Genomic DNA, 21,617 nt, shown 5'->3' with positions numbered 1-21,617 from the left:
TATGGTGTGTGAAAAGGGAGTGTGGGGTGGAGTCATCTTAGCTTTACATAATGTCAGTAGTAGCAAAACAGTTTTCACTCTTGTTCAGGGAATAAGCACTTCCAAATCCCTATGCTGGAGTTTAATATATAGTTAGGGTACTGCATACATGGTGGTGTAAACAACGGATTGTTCTTTGTTACACATTAGCGCCAAGATCTCTGAAGGAAAACACTCACACGCGTATTTTTCAGATTTAAATAATTTACTAAAAAAGAGTGTAAAAGATACAGATCTCTTCCTCAAGACGGATTTGATTGATATTCAAAATGGCGTTTGATGTAACAAACAGGTAAATTGCCTTTTTTTGTATGCTTCTGTACAAATCTTGGCAAAACACCCTTGGCTATTTGAATGAGGCTAATATATGTGTATGCAAAAAGCCCACAGCAAAAAATACTTCATAAGAATCACATAGAATAAAATAAAACAAATTAGCAAGAAAATGTACAGCTTTCAGAAATCTCAAACATGACTGAAAAGTGTATATACAAACATGCGAGGGGTTATACAAATTGCAAGGGAAAGTTGGACAAGAAGGAGAAACAGGCTTTTCTGAATCATGTTTTTGACATCCTTATGAACCCCCTTGCAAATAATGCATCAGTTAAATATACAATATTTTTTTATGCTCAAATAGGTAGAATTTAAATCTATTGCCTATTTCAAGTTTATTTTGCAGTAAAAGAGAACACTTCATAAATATATCTTTCCTGCATTGTTTAGTTCATTAACTTAAACTCATTAAATAGAAAGGCTAGAAGACATTTCATATGCTTAACAATAAAAAAGTAAATGTTCAACTTAAAAGATTTATACTGTTGTCTTTGATAAAAGATTTATATTGTTTTTGCCTCTCAAGATTGTGTTTCCCTTGTAAACCTTGCCATAATTATCCCCTTATGTGGCAGTTCATAGAGGTATAATATTTCTGTATTTATACAGCTGGATATAGTATATATAAATATGGCATTTCAACAATTTCAGATACGATTTTAAAATGTTAGCAATTTTAATCCAAAGGCTTTTTTTTCGTATTCATTTGGAAAAAAAGATCTTTAATTATTTTTATTCCATTTTTTGTTTTCATTAATAAAAATAATTCTCTGCAAATACTGGTTTTACACCATGATTTTTTTCTTTTTGATTCCTTTGTCAAATATTAATCAGCATGTTAATCTTCAATAACATAAATGTCACAAAAATTTCAAAGAAAAAAAGTGCCAGTTGCTAACATTTCTGCCCTCAGCAGAGACTGAATTCTTTACCCTCTTAAAAGAGCTCTTAGTGGAGTACATTGTGAATGAAGGGCTTCATGAATAGCTCATGCTATGTATTCCATGTGGATACGCCAAATATCCACACAGTCAGCAGGGTTCCAGGATATGTTTAGGGTGGTTAGTGTAGAGTGGACAGATGCTTTCAGCTTATTCTAACCAGGCTGCTGAAATCCGACCTGGAGATAGTACAGGTGTCTGTCCAGCCTGAACATTCTGAGGTGGCTTCAAAACCTTCCCACCAAGTCACACGTTTGCACAAACTTTGAAGTAACTCTTATGGTAAGGGTGGTCCCACCACCACTAAAATCAGTTCAAGCCCAGTTAGATGTAAACAAACTCCAAGCCTGGTATAAGAATACTATGGGGATGTAGACAAAGCAAACAGACTACACAAAAAGTGTCCACTCCATAGTGAAGTTACTGACATTTCTGTTTAACACTGGAAAGAATCAGTTGCTGGCAATAATACATATGAGGTCATGGCTGATACTGTCGCAGATTCCACAATTTTATTCCTCTATGTTTATTAAGTCCGACTAAATACTCTCCCTGGGATGCTTTTTAGATCTTTGAATGGTGTTAAGGTTCGAAATTGAAAGGCAAAAAAATAAATTATTTTAAAAATATGGCTGCTCCGATAGCCATTTTCAACCTTGGCATATGTCTTGTGTGTGATACAAAAGGATGCAATCCAATATTTGCTTCCATTTTCTCAGGTTTGAGCATATAACATCAGTCTTTGCGTACTGTCAGTTAAAGGGTAGTAATTGACCTCGGCTGGTTTCAAAGCTGATTGAAAAAGACAAAGTCATTGGGGGTATGACGGGCAAGTAGCCGCAATGGAGATCAGAGAAAACCTTTGCTTGGTCTATAGCTTGAAGCTACTCGTTTCTGTAGTGGGGACAAAGGAGTGCCAGGCCTGTAGAGGAGGCAGTAATAGAGCTGGGGCCACAGTGCCCAGTGCCCCTGACAGAGGTCACATCCCCAGCTTTCTGAATGGGACAATGCAGTAGATCCAGTTCAGAGGCAAAGAGTCCTCACTCTACAGCATGTTGAGAATGGCGTTGTACATCTGTGTGAGGATGGTTAAGTGCACGGGGAGGCAAGAACGGCGATCTTGAGTGGCAGGATTGCACGTCAGCCAGGAGAGAGCATTGTACTGCTCCAACACAAACCTGAGAAAGAACATGAAGGTCATTAATATCCTCTTCAGTAATCATATTCTTACTCTCCACATTAGTAATTTTCCCTTTGGGGAAACATTTTCTCTTATGAGAAAATGACTGACTAGTGAATGAAGTAACCCTTGTACTGAATGATGTAACCCTTGCGAAAAATCTGGGAGTGACTACTTCTCAATCAAAACTGCCTTTATATGGCACATTTTTATAACATAAACATGGCCGTATATGTAAGCATTGATATTCCCTGTCCGACTTTTATGTAACCCTTCCCATTCTGAATTACCCACAACCCAAACCTTGTTGAACTTGCTGAAACTGAGTAGTGTGCGCTAGTCAGAGCACCCACACGGATGTCTACATGGGCAAGCTGGCCACCTCAGTATCACAGTATTACATTTATTCCAGATACCACATTAAATATGTTAAATGTAGCTGAGGGTACCACTGCCACTGGTTAGATTTGTTAGCCTATTACCTCCCCTATACACTAATCTAGAGGTGTCCTGACTGTTGTATTAGGGACTGACCTGAGCACATCAGAGGTGGTCTTAGAGTCCAGAGGATGAGGGCTTCTCTGAGAAGTCTTATTGGACAAGAGCTCATCAGTCTGAGCTATGGAAATATGATGATGCAGAGAGGCCTATAGGGATTAAACAAACACATACACAATTATATGAGAAATGACATGTTATACAGATTGCAAAGACATTGGTACAAAATAACCCGTATTCTGAACCATGTGTGCAGACTGACTTTGACTCATTTATACTTTCTCTCAAAAAGTGTATGCGCATATGCTTACCAATATCAAATTCTGCATGATGCACCCAATTAACTCACGCTGGCTTTACACATCAGCTATTACTTCTCGACACATTCATTGTAATATACCTTGAGGAAGAGTGGACACTGGTTCTGTGCTTGTGGGCAGGAGGCCCAGAACCAATGAGGCAGACCGTCAGCCTGAGCCGTAGACACATAATAACCCAGAGCTAATGGCTGCTGCTTCAGCTCCTCTGGAGCCTCTCGGGACAACAGCCTCTCTCCCTGACTCTGTACATAAAAATACGCAAAAAACAACAACAACAACAAAACAATTAAGATGCATTGAATATCACAGGTCCAAATCAAACAATAAGTCGTAGTTTCAGTCTAAAATCATATCTAGATATGGTGAAGAGGTACCAACCCGGGTATGCTGGAAGTGTGAGCTCACTCCCAGGCCAGATGGAGACCCTGGGGAGGCCACAGGAGAGGTGTTGGGAGAGGAGTGCAAGTTCCCTGTTATCAGCATCATATCGTGTCCAATGTCATCAAGCTCATCGGGGAAGGGAAGACCAAACATGTCATCTAAAGGAAAGTTTAGAGTGCAGTCAGTAATGGAGTAAAGGTGACAGATGAAATGGAACAGACTTTATGGAGACAGAGCAGAAGGGCAACAGCACACTCTGCTGGTGTTTGAGCAAAAAGCCACTGTAGGACATCTGTAAGACGATTAAGTTTGACTAAGGAGGAAGAAAAATTGCACACTTTTCAATGGCATTCAGATGGCATTCAACATGACAAACATCTAAAACAACACTAACTCAGTGTATTTTACAACTTTATCATTAACAACCTCAAGCATACTAAAATTCGTATCAGCAGCTACTCAAACAAAATTCTGTGTTGAGCTCTTTGGTGCAGTCTGATCATCAATGTCAAAGTCAAAACCACATCTTAAGCTAGCTAGGGCAGTTACAGCTAGTTTGAATATGCTTTTTCTATCATTGTGCTCAAGTTTGCTCACATAACTAGTTGATCCAGACATCATATTTTAAAACAGCCTAATGAAAAAGAGCTCAGTGTTCATTGGTAAAATGGATTGTTATAGTACCAGGGTTGTCCTCTACAGGATCAGAGCTGGGGGCCACCTGTGTGGTGGAAGAAGTGGGAAAGACCAGGATGTGAGTGCAGGAGGCATCCTGTGGCGTGTTCAGTTGTGATGAAGGCAGGTTAAGTGCAGTGCTTCGACCAAACACTGAGCCCATCGTCACTGCATCTGCACAAACCAAAACATCCCCAGAATATTAGGGGTAAGAGAACACACACACACACAAACACACACAACACAGTAGTCTTAGATTTTCCCTCTCTCCAATTAAAGAAGTAAAGAATTCAAATGTTCTACAAAACCAAGCAAATGTTTTTTAATTCATCTATACAAAGGGCAGATGAAAAATGCTGGTTTTCTCACCCCTAGAAAACGTGCCTAAATGGTGCCTAAATGGTGCCTAAATATTTCAATATTTCAGTGCGGTGAGTTAAATTAAAATCATCAGGTCAATTTTCTCATTTCCTCCTTCTCCCTGTTTTGGTAAGACTATATTACCATTTGCTTCCCAGAGGGTCCCAATGTTCAGGCCATTCCCCGAGACGTCTGAGTGATAACAGACGCTTGCTATTGTTTGTACCATTGGCAGTTCTTTTTGTGTTTTTTTTTTTTTTCAAAAGCTAATCAGCTTTCCAAATAATTTGCAGGCAAGTAACTTAACTTAGGATTGAAGCTGTATGTATGCCAACACATTAACTAACCCAGTAACCAAGCAACAGGCTCAGTGAACTAACGCAAGTAGGTATTTCAATTTTTTTTTGTCATGCCTCCAAAAAACACACAATGATATACATGTACAGAGCATACGCATTTAAAGTTCTAGAAAGTATGGAGATTTACCTGGCATGACCACAAATGATCCCTGGGGCTCCATGGACACCAGGCATGCACTGAGGATGGAGGGAGAGTCACCTGCCGAGATGCCGCAGATACGACAGGCTTCCCTCAGCTGCCGACTGATGGAGTGCAGAGAATGTTCTCCCAGGAGTATACTCCAATCTAGAAAAATAAAGAGTTGGAAATGAAAGACAATGAGAGAGCGATAATATAAAAGAAAGAGGTGTAAGAACAGAATTTTTCATTTATAATACTTCTGAAACATACCAGTACATTTTTAAATCTAGGTGTCGGTTATCAAGGCTCATTTGAAATGGCATTGTATATCACACCAAAAGGCTTTAGTAATCAGGACAAACTTCCTCAAATGTCAGATCTTATGCAGTATGTCACTTTCTCAGATTAAAATGTGTCAGGCAAAATGTTTTGGTCCATCAGTTAGCACAGCATGAGATGACCCAGATACCTAACGAATTATGTTCGGCAGTATCAGTTTCTATCATTGTACATGCTTGGACTACATTTAGAGCAGGGTAGAATAGAGTATAGTGGAGTCAAATGGTAGACTGTAAAAGTTTTGTGAAGCCCAAGGACTGATACAATTTTATCTGTAAACTTACTCACTGATCACTAAGTCTTCACACTGATTATGCCATAGAGATGCTAATGATGCCACAACAAGAACCAGGTATTGAGGAACATTACTGAAGTCTTTTTAATTTGATATCCATTTTGGATAAGCTTTGAAAACCGACCCTGAGGTCTGATGGTTTAAATGCACACTACACAGAGACTTTTTGAATTTTGAGGTAAAATTAAGAAGTCACACCCTTCAACTCTCCATGTCCTAGACGACCTAGTCGACCTATTACAATTCTCCATGGCACAGATGTCGTTTGAATAATGCCAATGCACCACTCCCACAACTTCTGGAGTCCCACTTTCCGTGGAGAGAACTTAGGTCGTCGAGCCCTGCAGCAAAAAGAAGGACAAAGATTTCAATGCATATGGACTGCAAATTAAAATTTAATCTCTCATACTCCACACAACACAACAGTCACAAAGAGTAAATGAACCACATTGATTCTGGATCAGAGTGTGAAAATGTTCCCGAACTGTTATACGCAAAGCCTCGGGGGTACAGTAAGATGCCCCTGATGGTAAATGAAACATTGGTAATAACAGAGAATTTTAACTTTTTTTTTCATCCGTTTTTTGCATTACACAATACTTTTTCTTTTATGGATCTTCTCTGCTGAGTGTTTAAAGTGTGTCAGGACAAGACCAATTTTCTTTAAAATAGGGAAAATATTTATGAAAAGTAACAGCAAGAGAGTAGAGCTACCTCACCATTTCAGCATTTCATCACCACCTCACCATTTCATTTGATATTTGAAAAGTCTAATCAAGTGACTAACAACCTGTGACAGATCAATGATGACATGTACACTGAGCTGGGATTCACTTATATTGGTTCATCCATTTATCCACAACCTCAGTCTATGCAGTACAGATGGTGTCTTTATCAAACATCAGTGGCTCATGACGTAGTGATGATGTGGTCTGTGATGTTCTGGTACACTTGATGCTAAGCATTTGACTTCAACTTATTACCTCATGGAAGTATACACAGAGTAGGAAAAGCTGAAAGGGGGAGCCCATTTTAGAAGAGTCTGGGAACTACCACAGTGGTTCCACCAAGTGATGGGCAATATGGTACCTGTTAGGCACATATATGTTGATGGTGCATGTCTCCAGGAGCTCCCCTTGCTGGTCAGTGCAGGATACCAATATCCAGCGCTGGTCATGAGATAGACAGTAGCCAACAAAAAGCACATTGTAGCGGGGTGCCGCTTCTGAGCAGATGTCCCCATTGTCTGGCTGCTTATTTCGTGTAGGACCCAGGATGAAAGGGGGACAGTACACCAGCATGGGGCTAGGGTTCTGTTTAAGAGTGGGAGAGAGTAAGACATTATAGACACTATAAATAGTAAACGCATAATGATACGTTCAGAACTGTAGTTTGGATACTTCTGTAACATTCAATGTTTAGAGCATAGAGGAACAAACTGTCAAAAGAGACTTTTTGGATTGAGCATTGCAATGGTTTTCTGTTTGTATTTTTATGGATACAAGTCTTTGTCAAATGGAACATGAATGAGACAATGCAAGTATAGATATAAACTTTGACTGGTGTGGTTAATGTCCTTAAGGCCTACCTCAGGGTTCTTCAGCACAGATTCAACCGTGGCAGCTGGGCCAAAGCCTGTGAGAGACTTGATATGTGTCTGTTTGGGCAACAGGCGTCTACACTGTGAGTAGGTGGAGAAGGCCAGAGATCGTAGGTGCTGGAGGTAAAGAGGGCTATCACCACTGGCTGGCTGCAGCAGGTACTGACATGGCACCACCTAAAACAGTGGAGGACACACAACTGTCAAGACATGTGAGGACATTTTTCTATCAGGGTACATTCCACTCTCATGGAGATATTCAGAACTGGGCGGGACAACTGTTTTTGTGTGGACATTCTGCTTTGTGTGGACATTCAGACTTCTGAACCTGGGATTTATAATAACATGGAGACATTCTTTTCATGTTTGGATATTATGCCTAAGGAGGGACATTCTGATAAGAAGAGACACTCTATTCTTTCTACTACTCTGTAGATTCTGTTTTGCTTGGACATTCATAATTTGTAGTGACATTTTGAATGTGTGGACACATTCAAACTCCTCTTCTGTGGAAAAGCTTGATGTAGATACAGTCTATTCTTGTGGTGTCTTACTGACTATGAGAGTCATGTTGATCAAGACAATGTTTGTAATATACATATAGGTCTAATATTACATAACTTTGCACATGTCGCTAAATACCATGTAAAGATTTTGGTGGGAGTATCACTTCCAACAAAATATCATTCACTGAACTGTGGGTGTCTGCGTGAGTGCATGTGTACGTTCCCATAAACGTAACAGCTAGTACAGGTCCTCACCTGCAGCACTACAGCGGGGCGCAGGTTCTCTGGCAGCAAATGTAACATGTCTGTGTAGCAGCGTAATAGCGCAAGCAGCCACACGCTGCCGGACTCCACTTCCTCTTCTTCCTCGCCACCACCTCTGTACATGAACGGGTCCACCACATACAACACGATGGCCGGTGGGTGTGCATGGCTGTCTGCTGACTCAGCCATGGTGGGAATGCCAATACGCTCTCTCTCTGCCGAGCTAAAGAAAGAACTATTATCATCACTATGAAGTTATGACTCTGTGCATGGGTTATATGATCAGGGCATTGTTCATTGGTGAAAGGCTGGCGTGGGTACTTGTGTAGATGACAGAACTTGTTTTGCAATGACTTCAGACTTCTAGTAACAAGGTGTAGTAAAGGAGCATTTGTGCAGATTCCCTAATATTTTCTAGTGTATGACAATGCCAATAGTTCTGTGTAAGAGTAAATATTATTATGACTAATTGTGTAAATAAACCCTCACCTTTCTGGGTTTTCTGTTGGCTGGGTCAGGTTTGATGTGGAATTCAGACCACTCTTTGATTCAGACGCACCACCCTGCGCTGATTCAGTTGTGTTTGACTGTCCAGTCGTGGCACCTGTGGGAGTCAGGTTGTTGCCTGAGCTAGGAGCTGCCACTGCCTCTCCTTCTGTTCCAGGACCTGAGGAGGGCTGACTGGAGGATTGAGGCTGACTGGAAGATGCAGACTGGGCTGTACTGTTGGGAGCAGGAGCTGGAGGAGGCTGGGGCTTGGGAGGCAGTAGGAGACTGCTGTCCAGTGAAAGAGTGGAGAGCTGTGGGGCTGGGAGAGGAGAGAAAGAGAAGGGTCAAAATGTTTGGTTGACCAAAATGACCATAGAAGGCTGTTGTGTGATCAGGGCCTCAAGAACAGCGACAACTGAACAGCCAGATGAGGAAATGCTGTTAAATACTCTACTGTGCAGTAGAAGATGAACGTGACTATATAGGTCTGTACACGGTCTGTGTACTTTTGCGTTCATTCATTATTCTATTTTTGGATGTGAAATCAAATTCTGGAAAAGGTGTCAGTTTCATTTTCTGATTCATATGAATATAAGAGAAAAACAGAAATGGCTTTATTTTGCTTTCATAATATATTGTAGTTATAGAATGTTTAAAACTGGAATATTGGACTAATTTTTCACGTCACTCGAAAGCATCTCTTTTTGTTCTGTGCAATGTGACAAATCAGACCCTTCGTGAAGTGGAGTATCTCACCCCAGTAACAGTCTAACGTGTTTTCGCCCTGCCCCATAATATCATTCACCGCAAAAAGGCGGCATTTTCAATAATGGCAGGCCTATTTCATTAACCCATCTATTTCCAGCTGAGCAACAGATGTTCCCCACTTGAGTTTGTGACCATCACAAAATCTTCGCGCACTCATCACAGAGCATCCTTGTCCCATGCCAATGTCCATAAGCTGCTATGAAATATGTGCACGCGTCGCATGCCTTGTCGTACAACTAATTACCGGTATATCAGAGTATGCCTCAAGAGAAGACATGATAGTCATTAAAATCATTCTGACGGAGAATTCCCAAAGATTAACCCACCACGTTATAGTCCTTCCAAGTCAATAGCATAACCGGGCGGCCCATCCTTGGAAATTCGTGGGAAGGACATTTTTTTCATTATTACATTTTTGCTTTTTATATTATGCCAAGGCAATATTCATTTGATAAATAGAAACAAGAAAGGGGTAAATATTTATTTTTAAACCCCTAAATTTTTAAAACAAGGATCTACTTTTCATTTACCTAGTGACTACAGAATTCTGAAAAGTCATATACCACATGTTTTGGTTTTCCATTTCACTTCCAAAGATAGAATATAGAATGAACGCAAAAGTATACGGACCATATACAGTACCTTCTGATGATTCAGTTTTCATTTCAGAAACAGAAATTTATAAATGAAAAACAAATGGTTCCATTTCCTGTCTGATTTTCATTCCAGACTGTATAATGAAAAATTGAAAAACAGGTAATTTTTTTATTTTCGGCATCAGAGACAGCAGATGCAAAACAGATAAGGATTTTGTTTTTTGTTTTCATCTCAGTAAAACAGACAATTAAATTACAAGAAACTGAAAAGAGGAAATTGCCCATTATTTTGGTTTGAATTTTTGAAAGTTGTCACTGTGCACTGAATTCTGGATTCTGAAATGAACATCAAAAAACCACTCATTTTTCATTTTTAAATTTCTGTTTCTGAAATGAAAATTGAATTACCAGAAAGTAAACAGTCCCCACCCCACATCTGGAAGTATGTTTAAATAGCTTTCTGGCCTGTTTATTAATCACAAACTTAACATTTGAAACTAAATATTTCTGATTAAAATATTTCCAGATTCAACTTATGTATACTATGCCAATACCTATGCCCCAAGAGTGTCAGGTGCATCTCCAAACTGGTTACGTTTGTTAACTAATCAACTTGACTGTAAACTAGTTCAACCTACCCAGCCTCTTTCTGCAGGTATGGGCATAGAGTTTCAGTTTGTTGAGGTTGTCCTCCTGTTGTGGCCCAGCCCAGGATCCTGTAAGCCAATGGTCCACCACCACATCCTCCTCCTGCTCCTCAGGCTCAGCTGAATCCACGTGTACCAGGCCATCTCTGGAGACCCGAGCCAAGGGCCTGTGCTTCCCTAGTCGGCATGCCTGAAATAACGTGGACAAACAGGCGTGTAGGGTGTTTTACTCCATCTAAGCATGTCTGAGTACACTGCAGTGAAAAGCTGCAGTACTACAAACACTGAATCCTGTGTAAAAGTTGGTCATTTCCGTGTGAACATTAAACACTAGACTATTTGCTTAAAATGATAACAAATGATGTCACTACTTTCACTAGTCCAAATATGATCCTCCGCTAAGGTCTTTTAAAATAAAAATTACAATCATAAAACCGTGATAAAAGTGCATGTTTCTGTTCTGATGTTGAGGCTTTTTTAAGTATACCTCATAGACAGCACTGAGCTCTTGGAAGAAGGTGCGTGCGCCAGCAAGCAGGGTGTCACTACTTGGACAGAGCACCAGAAAAGCTATATCTCTCTGGCCCCCGTATGGCTCCAACAGCAATTTCTCCCAAAAGGGAAGTGCAAGCGGCGACATTGCCAGGAAGTCCCGGTCATAACCTAGTAATAATGTAGGAATAGGGAGCGGTTCTGGCGATTCCTCTGAACCTGTTGAGGGAATTGAATTGACACAGATTTTTAAAAAATTAAAAGGTAACATTTTATATTCAGTGACACACACTGAATTAGAGGTACTTGAATGGTGACTGTCAAAACTGAGAAATAGGAACTGAATGAGGAAATCATTTCACAATTTCATCATTTTCAACTGAAATCTTCTAGTAATGGAACAACAAAAAGTGCTGCAAAAAAGTGTGACACAGTGCTCCTGTTTGCTCACCGTAAGAACCTCGACCAGCCATCTTGTGGAACTGTTGCCATGTGAGGGGGCCCTGTACATGTTGGATGTTCTCCCAGGTTCTGCCTGTCCTCTTCTTCTGAATGGCATCCTGCAGGAAGGGCTGTAAGGAAAGCAGCATCCGCACCACATCCTGGGAGGACAACATGCTGATGTCCAGCACTGCAGACACACACACACACACATATACACACAGAAACACACACACACACACAATAAATACAATAATAAGTTATGACCACTCATCTACGCAACAGCTAAAGAATGTGTTAGTCCTTTAATAATCAGTTGGGCGTAGTAGCTTTGTGGTGATTAAGGTACCTTTAATCGTTTTAATTACAATTACATTGTTTTGCACTTTGATTTATACCACTGCTATTACAACTGATACTGCTGCTGTGTGCGAAAAAAAACTCTTAACCAGGACAAGACTGAAACATTAAACTGAATAACTCCTGGTCTTGCTCTCCAATGCTTTGTGACATCATAGTAAACTGTACCGTTAGTATGAGGCCAGGAGTGCAAGGCACTGCTCCTGACGGTGGCCTGGTCTACTTTCCCACCCGCCGGGTTGTCCACATATTGCTGGCCCTGCACCAAAGCATTGTAGCACTCCACACAGGCATCGCTACTGCTTGCCCACAGTTTGTCTGCTGCCCAGCTCTGCAACAGTGCCCCCTGTCTGCCATGGCGTGTAGAACGGGTGACTGGCAGGCTCAGCGAGGCCAACGAGGGGATAGGCTGCGCACACTGTTCCTGCAACAGCTCTAAAACTGCGGATGGGGGTTCCTGGGACCACATACCAGCATCGCGCCGACAAAGTGCCAACCTGCGCTCTGCTGCCCTCCCCGTCTCTGAGCCATGACCAAAGATATCCAGTTCGTCCTCTAGAAAGAGGCCTGCGTCATGGGCCAGCCTCCGGTTCATGATTGCACTGAAGCCACACATGCAGCGGTACTGATCCTCACGCGTGGAATCTGGAATGTAGATGCCTACATCTGCACCCTTCACATTCATGTTGCATGCACAGATGCAGCAGCTGTCGAAATTGCAGTCCTTGAAGATGTCCAACACTGAGTCCGAGAGCAGCAGGACAGCATAGAGGCTGTGGGCCTCTGGCAACGCAGGACCCGTAGCCGCTGGTTCTACTGAGCTCAAGGGCAGGCTGGCTGACGGTGTGGAGGCTGGTGAGCTCAGCTCTGTGCCATCTTGTTTGACTGAGCCTTGTCCACTGGCGGCACCTATGCCTCGGGGGGTGCGCGGAGTACGAGGGGTGGGCACGGAGAAGCGAGGTGTAGCTGGTGAAGGAAGGACACCGCTGGTGGTACCGATAGAGATGGCACTGGAGTTCATCTGGCCATAGTCCTGGTCCAGCAGGGTAGAGCCACTGGGAGCATTACTGAGAAAGGAGAAGATTGATAGATAAATTCAAAAGGTCTCTCAGCCTCCTAAAGCCTTCTGATAAAGCACATCTTTATGAACAGGATATCTGTATAACTTAACACTGTCAATAGAACTCACCAAGTACACCAGAGTCTATTAACTGCAATCAAATTTGATTCTTACAGTTGGCACAAGAGCATGTCCAAGGCTATCCAACTATTACAATGCTCATGTCAAGCAATCCACAAATGTCAGTCTTTCTGTATGCAACATGGCCGAGAGTACTTTATCCCTCAGTTAAAACATGTGCATCAGTGTTACTTACATGTATCCCTCACGAATAAAGGGCCCCTGAGAGGGCAGGCTGAAATGATCCATCTTAGGCAGGAGTGCCCAGGAAGGCCTGTAATAGCAGTGTTCAGGGATCTTGAGTGGTGGCAAGCACTGGCTGGGTAGGGTCCGTAGTGGGGCGAACATGGAGCAGCCCATCTGTGGCTGGATTGAGGGGACACGATACACAAATGAGAAGTCCTGCAGAGGAGGAATTGGGGGAGAGACCTCAGTGCTAACTTATCCCTACCCTTATGCTCAGGCAAAAAGTCAGGGTCACTTAGCCAAAGACAACTACAAGTGTTTTGTGTCAAGTCTCAAAAGTACAAAAGCATCAGTTTTAGATTAAAGTATCTCAGGAAAAACCATTGATAAACATAAGTTGTTGAAAGTATGATGCAAACATTGCATTACCACCTTTTGGAATATTAACAGTAATCATTTACAACTAATTCTCCGTCACTGGGACTACTGCTCACCCGTATGTCCTCAGCTTTGGGGCTAGCCATGCACTCCTCCACTTCCATCTTGAACTCAGCCAGCTGAGTGTTAGTGATGGGGCCGGGGGGGTGGTCGAGCACTGCTGAAGAGGTGGGTGGCTCCTGACAGGGCGTATCTCTATAGGTCATAATGGGCGAGAAAGCAGGATGCTGCTCCAAAGAGGGGGGTGTTGGGAACATACGCTGAAGCTCTGCTACTGCTGAGAGACATAGGAAGGTGTAGGGAGAAGGACAGAAAAAAGAAAGAAAAAAGAGGTAGTTCACTTTTCTTACAGCTCTCAAGATCTTCACAACACAGAGATTAAGGCCTTTATTCACACTTTCACAATTTCTGTTAACTTTTAACAGTCACTGTTGAACCAATCAGTGTTGCATTTTGCCTGCTGTAAGTGGAGGAAGGGTGTTATCGTGTTAACATCACAACAACTCCTGCTGATAATGTCTCAAATCCATAGCTCAGACCACTGTTTTCTGCACACTATCTGTCGATATCATTATCCAATGAGCTAAATGTTCATAGCAAAAAGGAGATGACAGATAAAACATAACTTAATATTTGTTTCTTAAATATGACTCAAGTGTCCTTACTTGAGGGATATGGCACTGCAACTCTTCCCTCAATTGACAGAGGGCGCTCCTCTGCACCAGGAAGTGCAGTCTTGGCTGATTGCTGGTTGGGAAATGTTGTCTGAGGAAGAATCAACATAAAACAAGGTTACACCTTACTCATTTAGAATATGTAAACGGAATTATTCCAGGTGTTTTCAAAATGGTGTTTGCTTTTGAAACATAATTTGTAAAAATGCAGTGCAAGGACTTTTGACAAATGATTTCGTAAGTGTAGCACAGTCTTGGTTGTCAAATAACAATCACTTACCCCAAGTTCATCCTCATCCTCATCAAAGATGTTCTCCAAATCAGAGATGAGGACTACTAAATCTCTTTCTCTGGTCAGTGGAGCATTGCCTTTAGTTGCTGCATCATCTTGAGGTAATTCTAAAAGAAAGAAAAGGGACTTAATATTGTGACAAGAGCATTTGTGTAGATAGCTTGTCTGATCTTTAAAAGCTTGCATTATTTAATAGCTACCTAAATGGGGATTAGCTTCTAGGCCTGGGGCTACATACTAGCTATTGCTATCATTAGCGACTGAGAGTCTAACTTAATACAGCTAAACCAGCAGGTAACTATTTTGATAGAACCTAAGAATTCAAATAGTTTAAAGGTATCTAACAGTTACATTTATTTGCTCACTATGTCTTACTTCAAACTAACTTCTGTTTTTCATTTTAGTTTTATTTTAAATAGCTATGTCTGGTAACAAAGATTACAGATTTTATAGGTAACATCTTGAAATCATAATAACCTAATATCTTAAATATTATTCAAAACTATTATCCAATAGTATAAAAAACACCATCTCAATGTGACTAATTTTTGTTCTTGCACACAATGGTCTTGTTGGATGGCTGTGATTGTTTGACATTCTCATTAGAAGTATCTGTCTTGTGGAGCATAAAATGAAATGTACTATCTCATCGGAGTATGCTGTATTTTGACAAAACAGTTCGCTGCTGTTTTGAATGACTAAGCAGTATGTGCCCTATGTAAACCAATCAAATTAGCAGAGTACACGAAATGCTGGGAGGAAGAATGAGGGGATCCCAGGACAGTTAGCTAAAATGATCCCTGTTCCAACAGACAAAAAGACTTTTACCTAAAAAGGTAAAAACGCTGCAGATGAAAATTGTTGATGGGGATAATTCACTGGTCCCTTGATACAACAGGAGACATCCCTCACATCCATTATATCCACCACATAATCTATGCCTGTGCTTGACCCACTTTAAAAGGTACTTCATGAAAAAGTCTGCTTACCTGATTTTGGAGCTGTGCTAAAAATGGACATTGCATCCTTCCCTTCAACAGCACTATTGCCACTTATCTCCTCTCCCTAGAAAGACAAACATACAAAAAAAAAAAAAACATTAAGAAGACCAGACTGTTAGCTGTATGCTTGATGTACTTGCTCGTTGTCAGGAGGGTACTATCTAGTAAAGATTAATGTCTGTGTAAAACCAGCTCACATTTTGCCAGTCACCCAAACTGAGGGCCAGTCACCCAAACTGAAAACCACAGTAAAAATAGACTGTATAGTATCAGCGTATCAGGCAGTGTACCATTCAGTGTATCGGTCACTATCATGTCAGTGTCACTGCTGCACGGACAATGGTCTGTCACCCAAATAATATCCAGTCAACAGTGGCATGGTGACATGGGCCAAAGTCTGTACATTTAGTGTAGCTTTAAGGTCAGTATCCCTCATAAAGTGTTCTGTGAGTGCAGTTTCAAGGTACGTGTTTTAAGCTGACAGTAAATGTGTGTGTATATATATATATATGCTATTTATGTATATGTTATAAATAGCATGTGAGTGGTTGTACTATGCAATTACCATGAAAACATGCTGCCAGTTACATGAAAGGATCTTGCAGATGCTGACTGTTTAAAACTATGGGTCTGATTTAATTAGAGCACCAGCAGATGAAAAATATAAAATACTTGTGTAAATCAACCCCTAATTGCATGAAATCTGCTGAGCATGATACATTAAAGTGGCAATGCCCACAAAGAAAAGGGAGTGGAAAATGTCATTCTACCATCAAAAATGATATTTTTTATCAAGTAATTTTTACTTTATTTTTGAATAGTTGATTGATAATAATAGCGTGGTCAAACTAAAGCACTACAAAAAAAAAAAAAAAGTGGAAGCATTCCAACAAATAAATTTTTGTTTCTTTGCAAGTTCGAAGCATTACAACATTATGTTAATGTGTACAGATATTTATTGCTTCCAGTGTGCATCACGATGAAAGCATCTTGGCTGAGATATTGATTGATTAAAATATATGTCACTTTTTATGAGTCAAAAAGCTGCAAAGTGATATCAGAATGATGGGGAATTGTGCAGAATTAAATGTGCACCAGATACATACATAAATATGTAGTCCTGACAGTTTCATCTAGAGTCTTCTAAGAAATGGAGAGCAATTTCATTGCGAGTTAAGTCTTCAAGTAGAACACTTGTCGCACAGAAAAAAACCCATAGCATTTAAACTAGAAAATATGTGTTTAGAATAATTTTTCCATGAATATTAAAACCAAAAATACAGATACCAACAGACTCCCTATTAATGCTTGCCGTGCTGTGAAATCTTAGTTAAAGGTTCCACTTGATTACATTTCTTTATTAGATTTGAATTGTATTTATTATGTATATGTATATGAGTAGATATGTAAACATGCTTGTTTATAGAAAAAGATAAGTAGAGATGTGCTTAAGATCTTAATCTTAAAACTTCAGAATAAACATGCGAAAAAAGCAATTGATTAATTAAATTAATGAAAATTCTAACTGACTTCCAAAATCTAGACTTGAATTAGGGTGAATGGCACTAATTCAATGAGATTTGGTAGTTTGCTGTGTTTTAATATAGCCTTATATTTAGCTCTCCAAACTTACTAACTGGTTACGCATCTCAGAGGCCTTAATCAGTATTCAATATGTAAGCTGATTTGTCACTGTCAGCTTGGGCGTGGGAAGGGGAGTGGTAAGGGTGCTGCAGCACCACCTTTTGACAAGGGGTGGAACACACAGTGTGTAAATAGTTGGCTATTTTACCAAAACTAATGGGCTATCTGAACATTTGTTTTAAATCTTGAACAGCACATGATTAGGAGCCTGTCAGAAAATATATGGATGTTTAAAATATTGTGAGTTTAATTAATTCACATCAGGTCAAAGTGTAAGGGTCGCCATCAGCTAAACTTGGGGAGAGATTTACTGGTAGCAGGGAGAAGAGTCTATCTGCAGTCAAGGCAGACAACACGACACGCCCACTTTACTACACGACACACCCACTTCAGTACATGACACACCCACTTTAGTGCATGGCACACCTCTGAAATAACTTCCAGGATTAGTATGCGACGTCACAGACCCCTAATGCTAAGCCTAACCACAGCCCTAACCATAACCATAGTTGGCATGTCGTGTAGTAGGCGTGTCATGTAGTACTGCAGTTAGACCTGCTTGGTAGCAGGAGCTAATCGATGGCGCAGAAAAGAATATTGATTGTTTACTTCTAAAAGCCCAAAAGCAAGTAGAAACAGAACAAGAGGACGCAGTGTCCAGTTGCTGTACGAGTGTCTCTGCTACACCTGCTCAATCTTCCTCCACTATACCAAGCTCTTTCGCTGCTAGAGCAGTTCAAGTGGCAGTGACTGCACTGTGTCAGATAAAAAACTTTTTTTTTTTGCTTTGTTTGCTGCAAGGCAAGAGAGAAGGGTTTCTACCACGTTGAAGGAAAGATCAGTTTTTCCCTTGAACTGAACTTTATTAACTGGTATTGTTGTCACTGATGTATAGTTATTGTTGTTGTATTGTTAAAAAATGTAAAAGGTATAAAAATGTGTAAAAAAACAAAACAAAAACATGTACATATATTTTTTGTATAAGAAAATATGAAAATTAAACTCAACTTGATTGAGGAACAAATCTGACATGGAGCTAAACATAACGGGATGTAGGTACAGTGTTTGTGAAAACTGACGTGGAGGTAAACATAAGGGAATGTATGTACAGTGTTCGTGAAAACTGACATGGAGGTAAACATAACGGGATGTATGCACAGTGTTTGTCCCTATGCTGGTAAATAGGGGAATGTTGATCTCCTTTTGATATTTAATATTAAAGTGTGTTCCTGGTTACTTAGCGTCTTACATCATTTGCTTCATTTTGAAATACTTCATATTTCATTTGATTATGACAGTTAGGTTGTCGACAGGAAGTGAAAGTAACTTGTAATGAGTGTTAAAGGAAAGTGTGTAAGCATGTGCACATACATAGTCATGCACGCATTTATACTGTGCAGCACTCCTAAGCAAAAATCTGTTCCTGCGCATGTGACTGTCAGTGTTGCTTAAATCCTTTTTCCAATTAGAAACGGCACTACATGACAATGACCTGCATCACAGGAATCATTAATCAGGCTTAATGACATTATGTATGACAGTATGATCATTAGAGTTATTATTTTTAATTTAAAATCATCGTTTTCCGCAGTGCTGATCTACAAACCCGCATTTGCTTTGCAAACTTACCTTTGACTTGTTAGTCTTTTCTCTTGACTGGCCCTTCAGTCTCTTGGTGGTGGGAAAGCTATACTCTATGTCCCCCTCCTTGAAGTCATAGGGATCATCTCCAGGGTCACACATCTCCTCCACACCAGGCTGTTGCAGGAGTCCCAGGTTGCTAATGTGTTCCCTTATCTGCTCTTCAGAAATTTTGAAATTTTTCTGAGTCTGCGTGAAAAGTCTGCAAGGAAGAGAGAACTTATTATAGGCTGTGAGATCTGTGTGTGTGTGTGTGTGTGTGTGTGTGTGTGTGTGTGTGTGTGTGTGTTTGTGTGTGTCTGTGTGTGTGTGTGTGTGTCGGGTGGGTGTGTGGGTGTACCTCTTTAGTGCAGTCCCGTCATTTACACTCTCTGGCTTGTTCTCCAGTACATCGCAGGGCAACTCAGGAGGTTTATACTCCACCCTCTCCACACTCGGGATCTTATAACTCTTCCACCAGTCACCTCCAGGTTCTCTGTGGCTAAGTGGGGACGTGTACAATGCTGTTTCACTCAGTTCCATGGGTCCTGGGCACAAAGGTCCCTCAGTACAGCTGGGCAAGCTGACCTGGGTCTCCAGCACCTCCTGGTCCTGCACCCGTGGATGTGGACTTAGGGTAGGGGGAAGTGGTGACATTGGGGAGTGAAGGAGAGACTCTGGGCCTTTTCTGATGGCTGACAGTGGCTTTGAATACTTGCAGCTGGGAAGAGGGTCCAGAGGGGTCTCCAGGGCCACCAAACCAAGCTGAGGGCCAGCAGAAGAGTCATGCTCTGGACAGGCTTCTTGGCCAACTGACAGGCGGTGATGGAAGGGAGTGACTGTGGACCGCTTGGGCCCTTTGTCTGACTTGTCAGGCTTGTCAGCAGTTTTGTGCTTGAGTGTAGAAGAAGGTGGGTGTAAGTTGGGGTTGGAGCAGGAGGAGGGCACAGAGTTGGCAATAGGTTGTGAGCTGGCAGTGGAAGTGTTGGCTTGCTGCTGTTGCTGCTGTTTTTGCTGCTTCAACCTTCAAGGACAAATAACAGGAGTAGGATCCAGATATCCATCACACAAAAGTGCCAAAAATAACTCATAGTAATAGAAGGCATGTTACATTACTGTGGTATCGGAGAGCAACAAACAGTTTAAAACAAAAGTGGACTTATGCAAACTAAGCACACATGAAGATTGATAGTTCCATACTTCTCAAAAAAGTTATGGTAAACCAAGCAACGGTCACCCTACTGACAATTCAGAGGATGTTAGAGTGAAGTCTGTGGGGTTCTTTTTTCAGAATACTTTCAACTTTCATTTAGAGACACTTGTATGTTGTCAAAAACTAGTCAAGGTGTTTGTCGTACTCCATTCATTGCCCTTACTACTGTTTTAGCATAGGTAAAAAATGTTGATGTATAAGTGATGTGTGTAAACGGGGCCCTAAAGGTTTCTTTGAGCGCTGACCTGGAGCAGTTGCACTGTGCCCTCTCCCCCGTGTTGGTGAAGTCCCATGGAGACGTCTCATGTGAAACTTCCTTCATTTCATTACCATTTGTCAGATTGCATCTAAGTGCAGAAGTGGGAAAGTCAGTATGTAATAATCTATCACCTGCCAGCTCAACAACTACTACATCTTCTGGTTTGTTATTGCTTGCCCTAATCAGATATCATTCTTGTCATCATACACATACAAACCATTTTTTTTTGTACATTCCACAGTGATGTACTTGCATCAGAGTTAGTAATGGTGTACTGTAATTTTACAGTAAATAGCTATAAAATACATTAGCAGTAAGTCACCGTAAGCATTAGTGTACATGGTTTGCATTGTCTTCCTGATCTATTTACAGAGCATTACTGTATTTTACAACAGTGCATGCCAATATTACACAGTGTCATTCTGTACAGTTCCATGTGGATAAATGTCTGTTTCCCAAAATATATGCCATTAAAATGACTAAATACAGGGTTATACTTTGAGGACAACATCTCATATGAACACTTGATTTATTCCTCTGAGGGAAAACTAATGGCAAAATTCCTCATTTGCTGTCACTTACTTGCGCTGCAGTTGGTTCAGGTAACACTCCTTCCATGCCTGATGAACCATCTCACTGGTCATCTTCCTACCAGAGTGTTTTGGGCTTACAGTTAAGCCACCGTCCTGGCCAGAGACACTGTTGACAGGTGCCTGAAAACTGGTGTCATCTAAAGACATAGACCACAATGTATGAGAAATCTCTGTACCGTTGTCACTTTTCTGTTACAAATTGGGTTTTTTTTTTTTCTTCAGCAGGCCAATCATTTTATTTTTCTCTATTTTTTCCCTTTTTTCTTTGCTTGGTATCTGCTGTGCATATTGTGATGTGATTATAAGCATTTTTACATGTTTACACAGTGTTTCCTTAAAACAGAAAAGGGATCAGAATGGGAAAAAAGAAAGATATAAAAAAGTAATGCAAGTAATCAAAAGAAAAAGAAAGATAAAGTTACAAAATGGTGATCAAAGCAAATCAAGCAGAAAAGAAAGAAAGAAAGAAAGAAAGAAAGAAAGAAAGAATAGAAAAGAAAAAAAAGAAAA

General features: G+C 40.8%; 1 protein-coding gene across 3 annotated transcripts in view; it reads right to left on the bottom strand.

Annotated features, from left to right (window-relative positions):
* Positions 1-1,205: 1,205 nt before the first annotated feature.
* The window catches only part of LOC115807800 (mediator of RNA polymerase II transcription subunit 13-like), a 69,923-nt gene continuing 49,511 nt past the window's right edge, over positions 1,206-21,617 (bottom strand). The window contains exons 8-31 of one of the 3 annotated variants that reach the window (XM_030768958.1): positions 21,097-21,244; positions 20,501-20,602; positions 19,404-20,066; positions 19,052-19,265; positions 15,767-15,842; positions 14,766-14,884; positions 14,477-14,576; positions 13,868-14,088; positions 13,384-13,589; positions 12,176-13,074; positions 11,658-11,837; positions 11,202-11,425; positions 10,706-10,904; positions 8,704-9,022; positions 8,206-8,437; positions 7,433-7,621; positions 6,934-7,157; positions 6,043-6,185; positions 5,217-5,375; positions 4,380-4,544; positions 3,693-3,853; positions 3,395-3,556; positions 3,031-3,143; positions 1,206-2,494 (exon numbers count right to left, since the gene is read on the bottom strand). In XM_030768958.1, coding sequence (XP_030624818.1) covers positions 2,362-2,494; positions 3,031-3,143; positions 3,395-3,556; positions 3,693-3,853; positions 4,380-4,544; positions 5,217-5,375; positions 6,043-6,185; positions 6,934-7,157; positions 7,433-7,621; positions 8,206-8,437; positions 8,704-9,022; positions 10,706-10,904; positions 11,202-11,425; positions 11,658-11,837; positions 12,176-13,074; positions 13,384-13,589; positions 13,868-14,088; positions 14,477-14,576; positions 14,766-14,884; positions 15,767-15,842; positions 19,052-19,265; positions 19,404-20,066; positions 20,501-20,602; positions 21,097-21,244 — 5,351 coding nt within the window. In that variant the 3' untranslated portion in view covers positions 1,206-2,361. The remainder of the gene's footprint in view (positions 2,495-3,030; positions 3,144-3,394; positions 3,557-3,692; positions 3,854-4,379; positions 4,545-5,216; positions 5,376-6,042; positions 6,186-6,933; positions 7,158-7,432; positions 7,622-8,205; positions 8,438-8,703; positions 9,023-10,705; positions 10,905-11,201; positions 11,426-11,657; positions 11,838-12,175; positions 13,075-13,383; positions 13,590-13,867; positions 14,089-14,476; positions 14,577-14,765; positions 14,885-15,766; positions 15,843-19,051; positions 19,266-19,403; positions 20,067-20,500; positions 20,603-21,096; positions 21,245-21,617) is intronic. The other 2 variants (XM_030768960.1, XM_030768959.1) reach the window with 2 other exon arrangements.

This window comes from Chanos chanos, chromosome 3 (assembly GCF_902362185.1).
Source record: "Chanos chanos chromosome 3, fChaCha1.1, whole genome shotgun sequence".
In the NCBI taxonomy this organism is placed as follows: Eukaryota; Metazoa; Chordata; class Actinopteri; order Gonorynchiformes; family Chanidae; genus Chanos; species Chanos chanos.
This window is presented reverse-complemented; position numbering and strand designations above follow the sequence as displayed.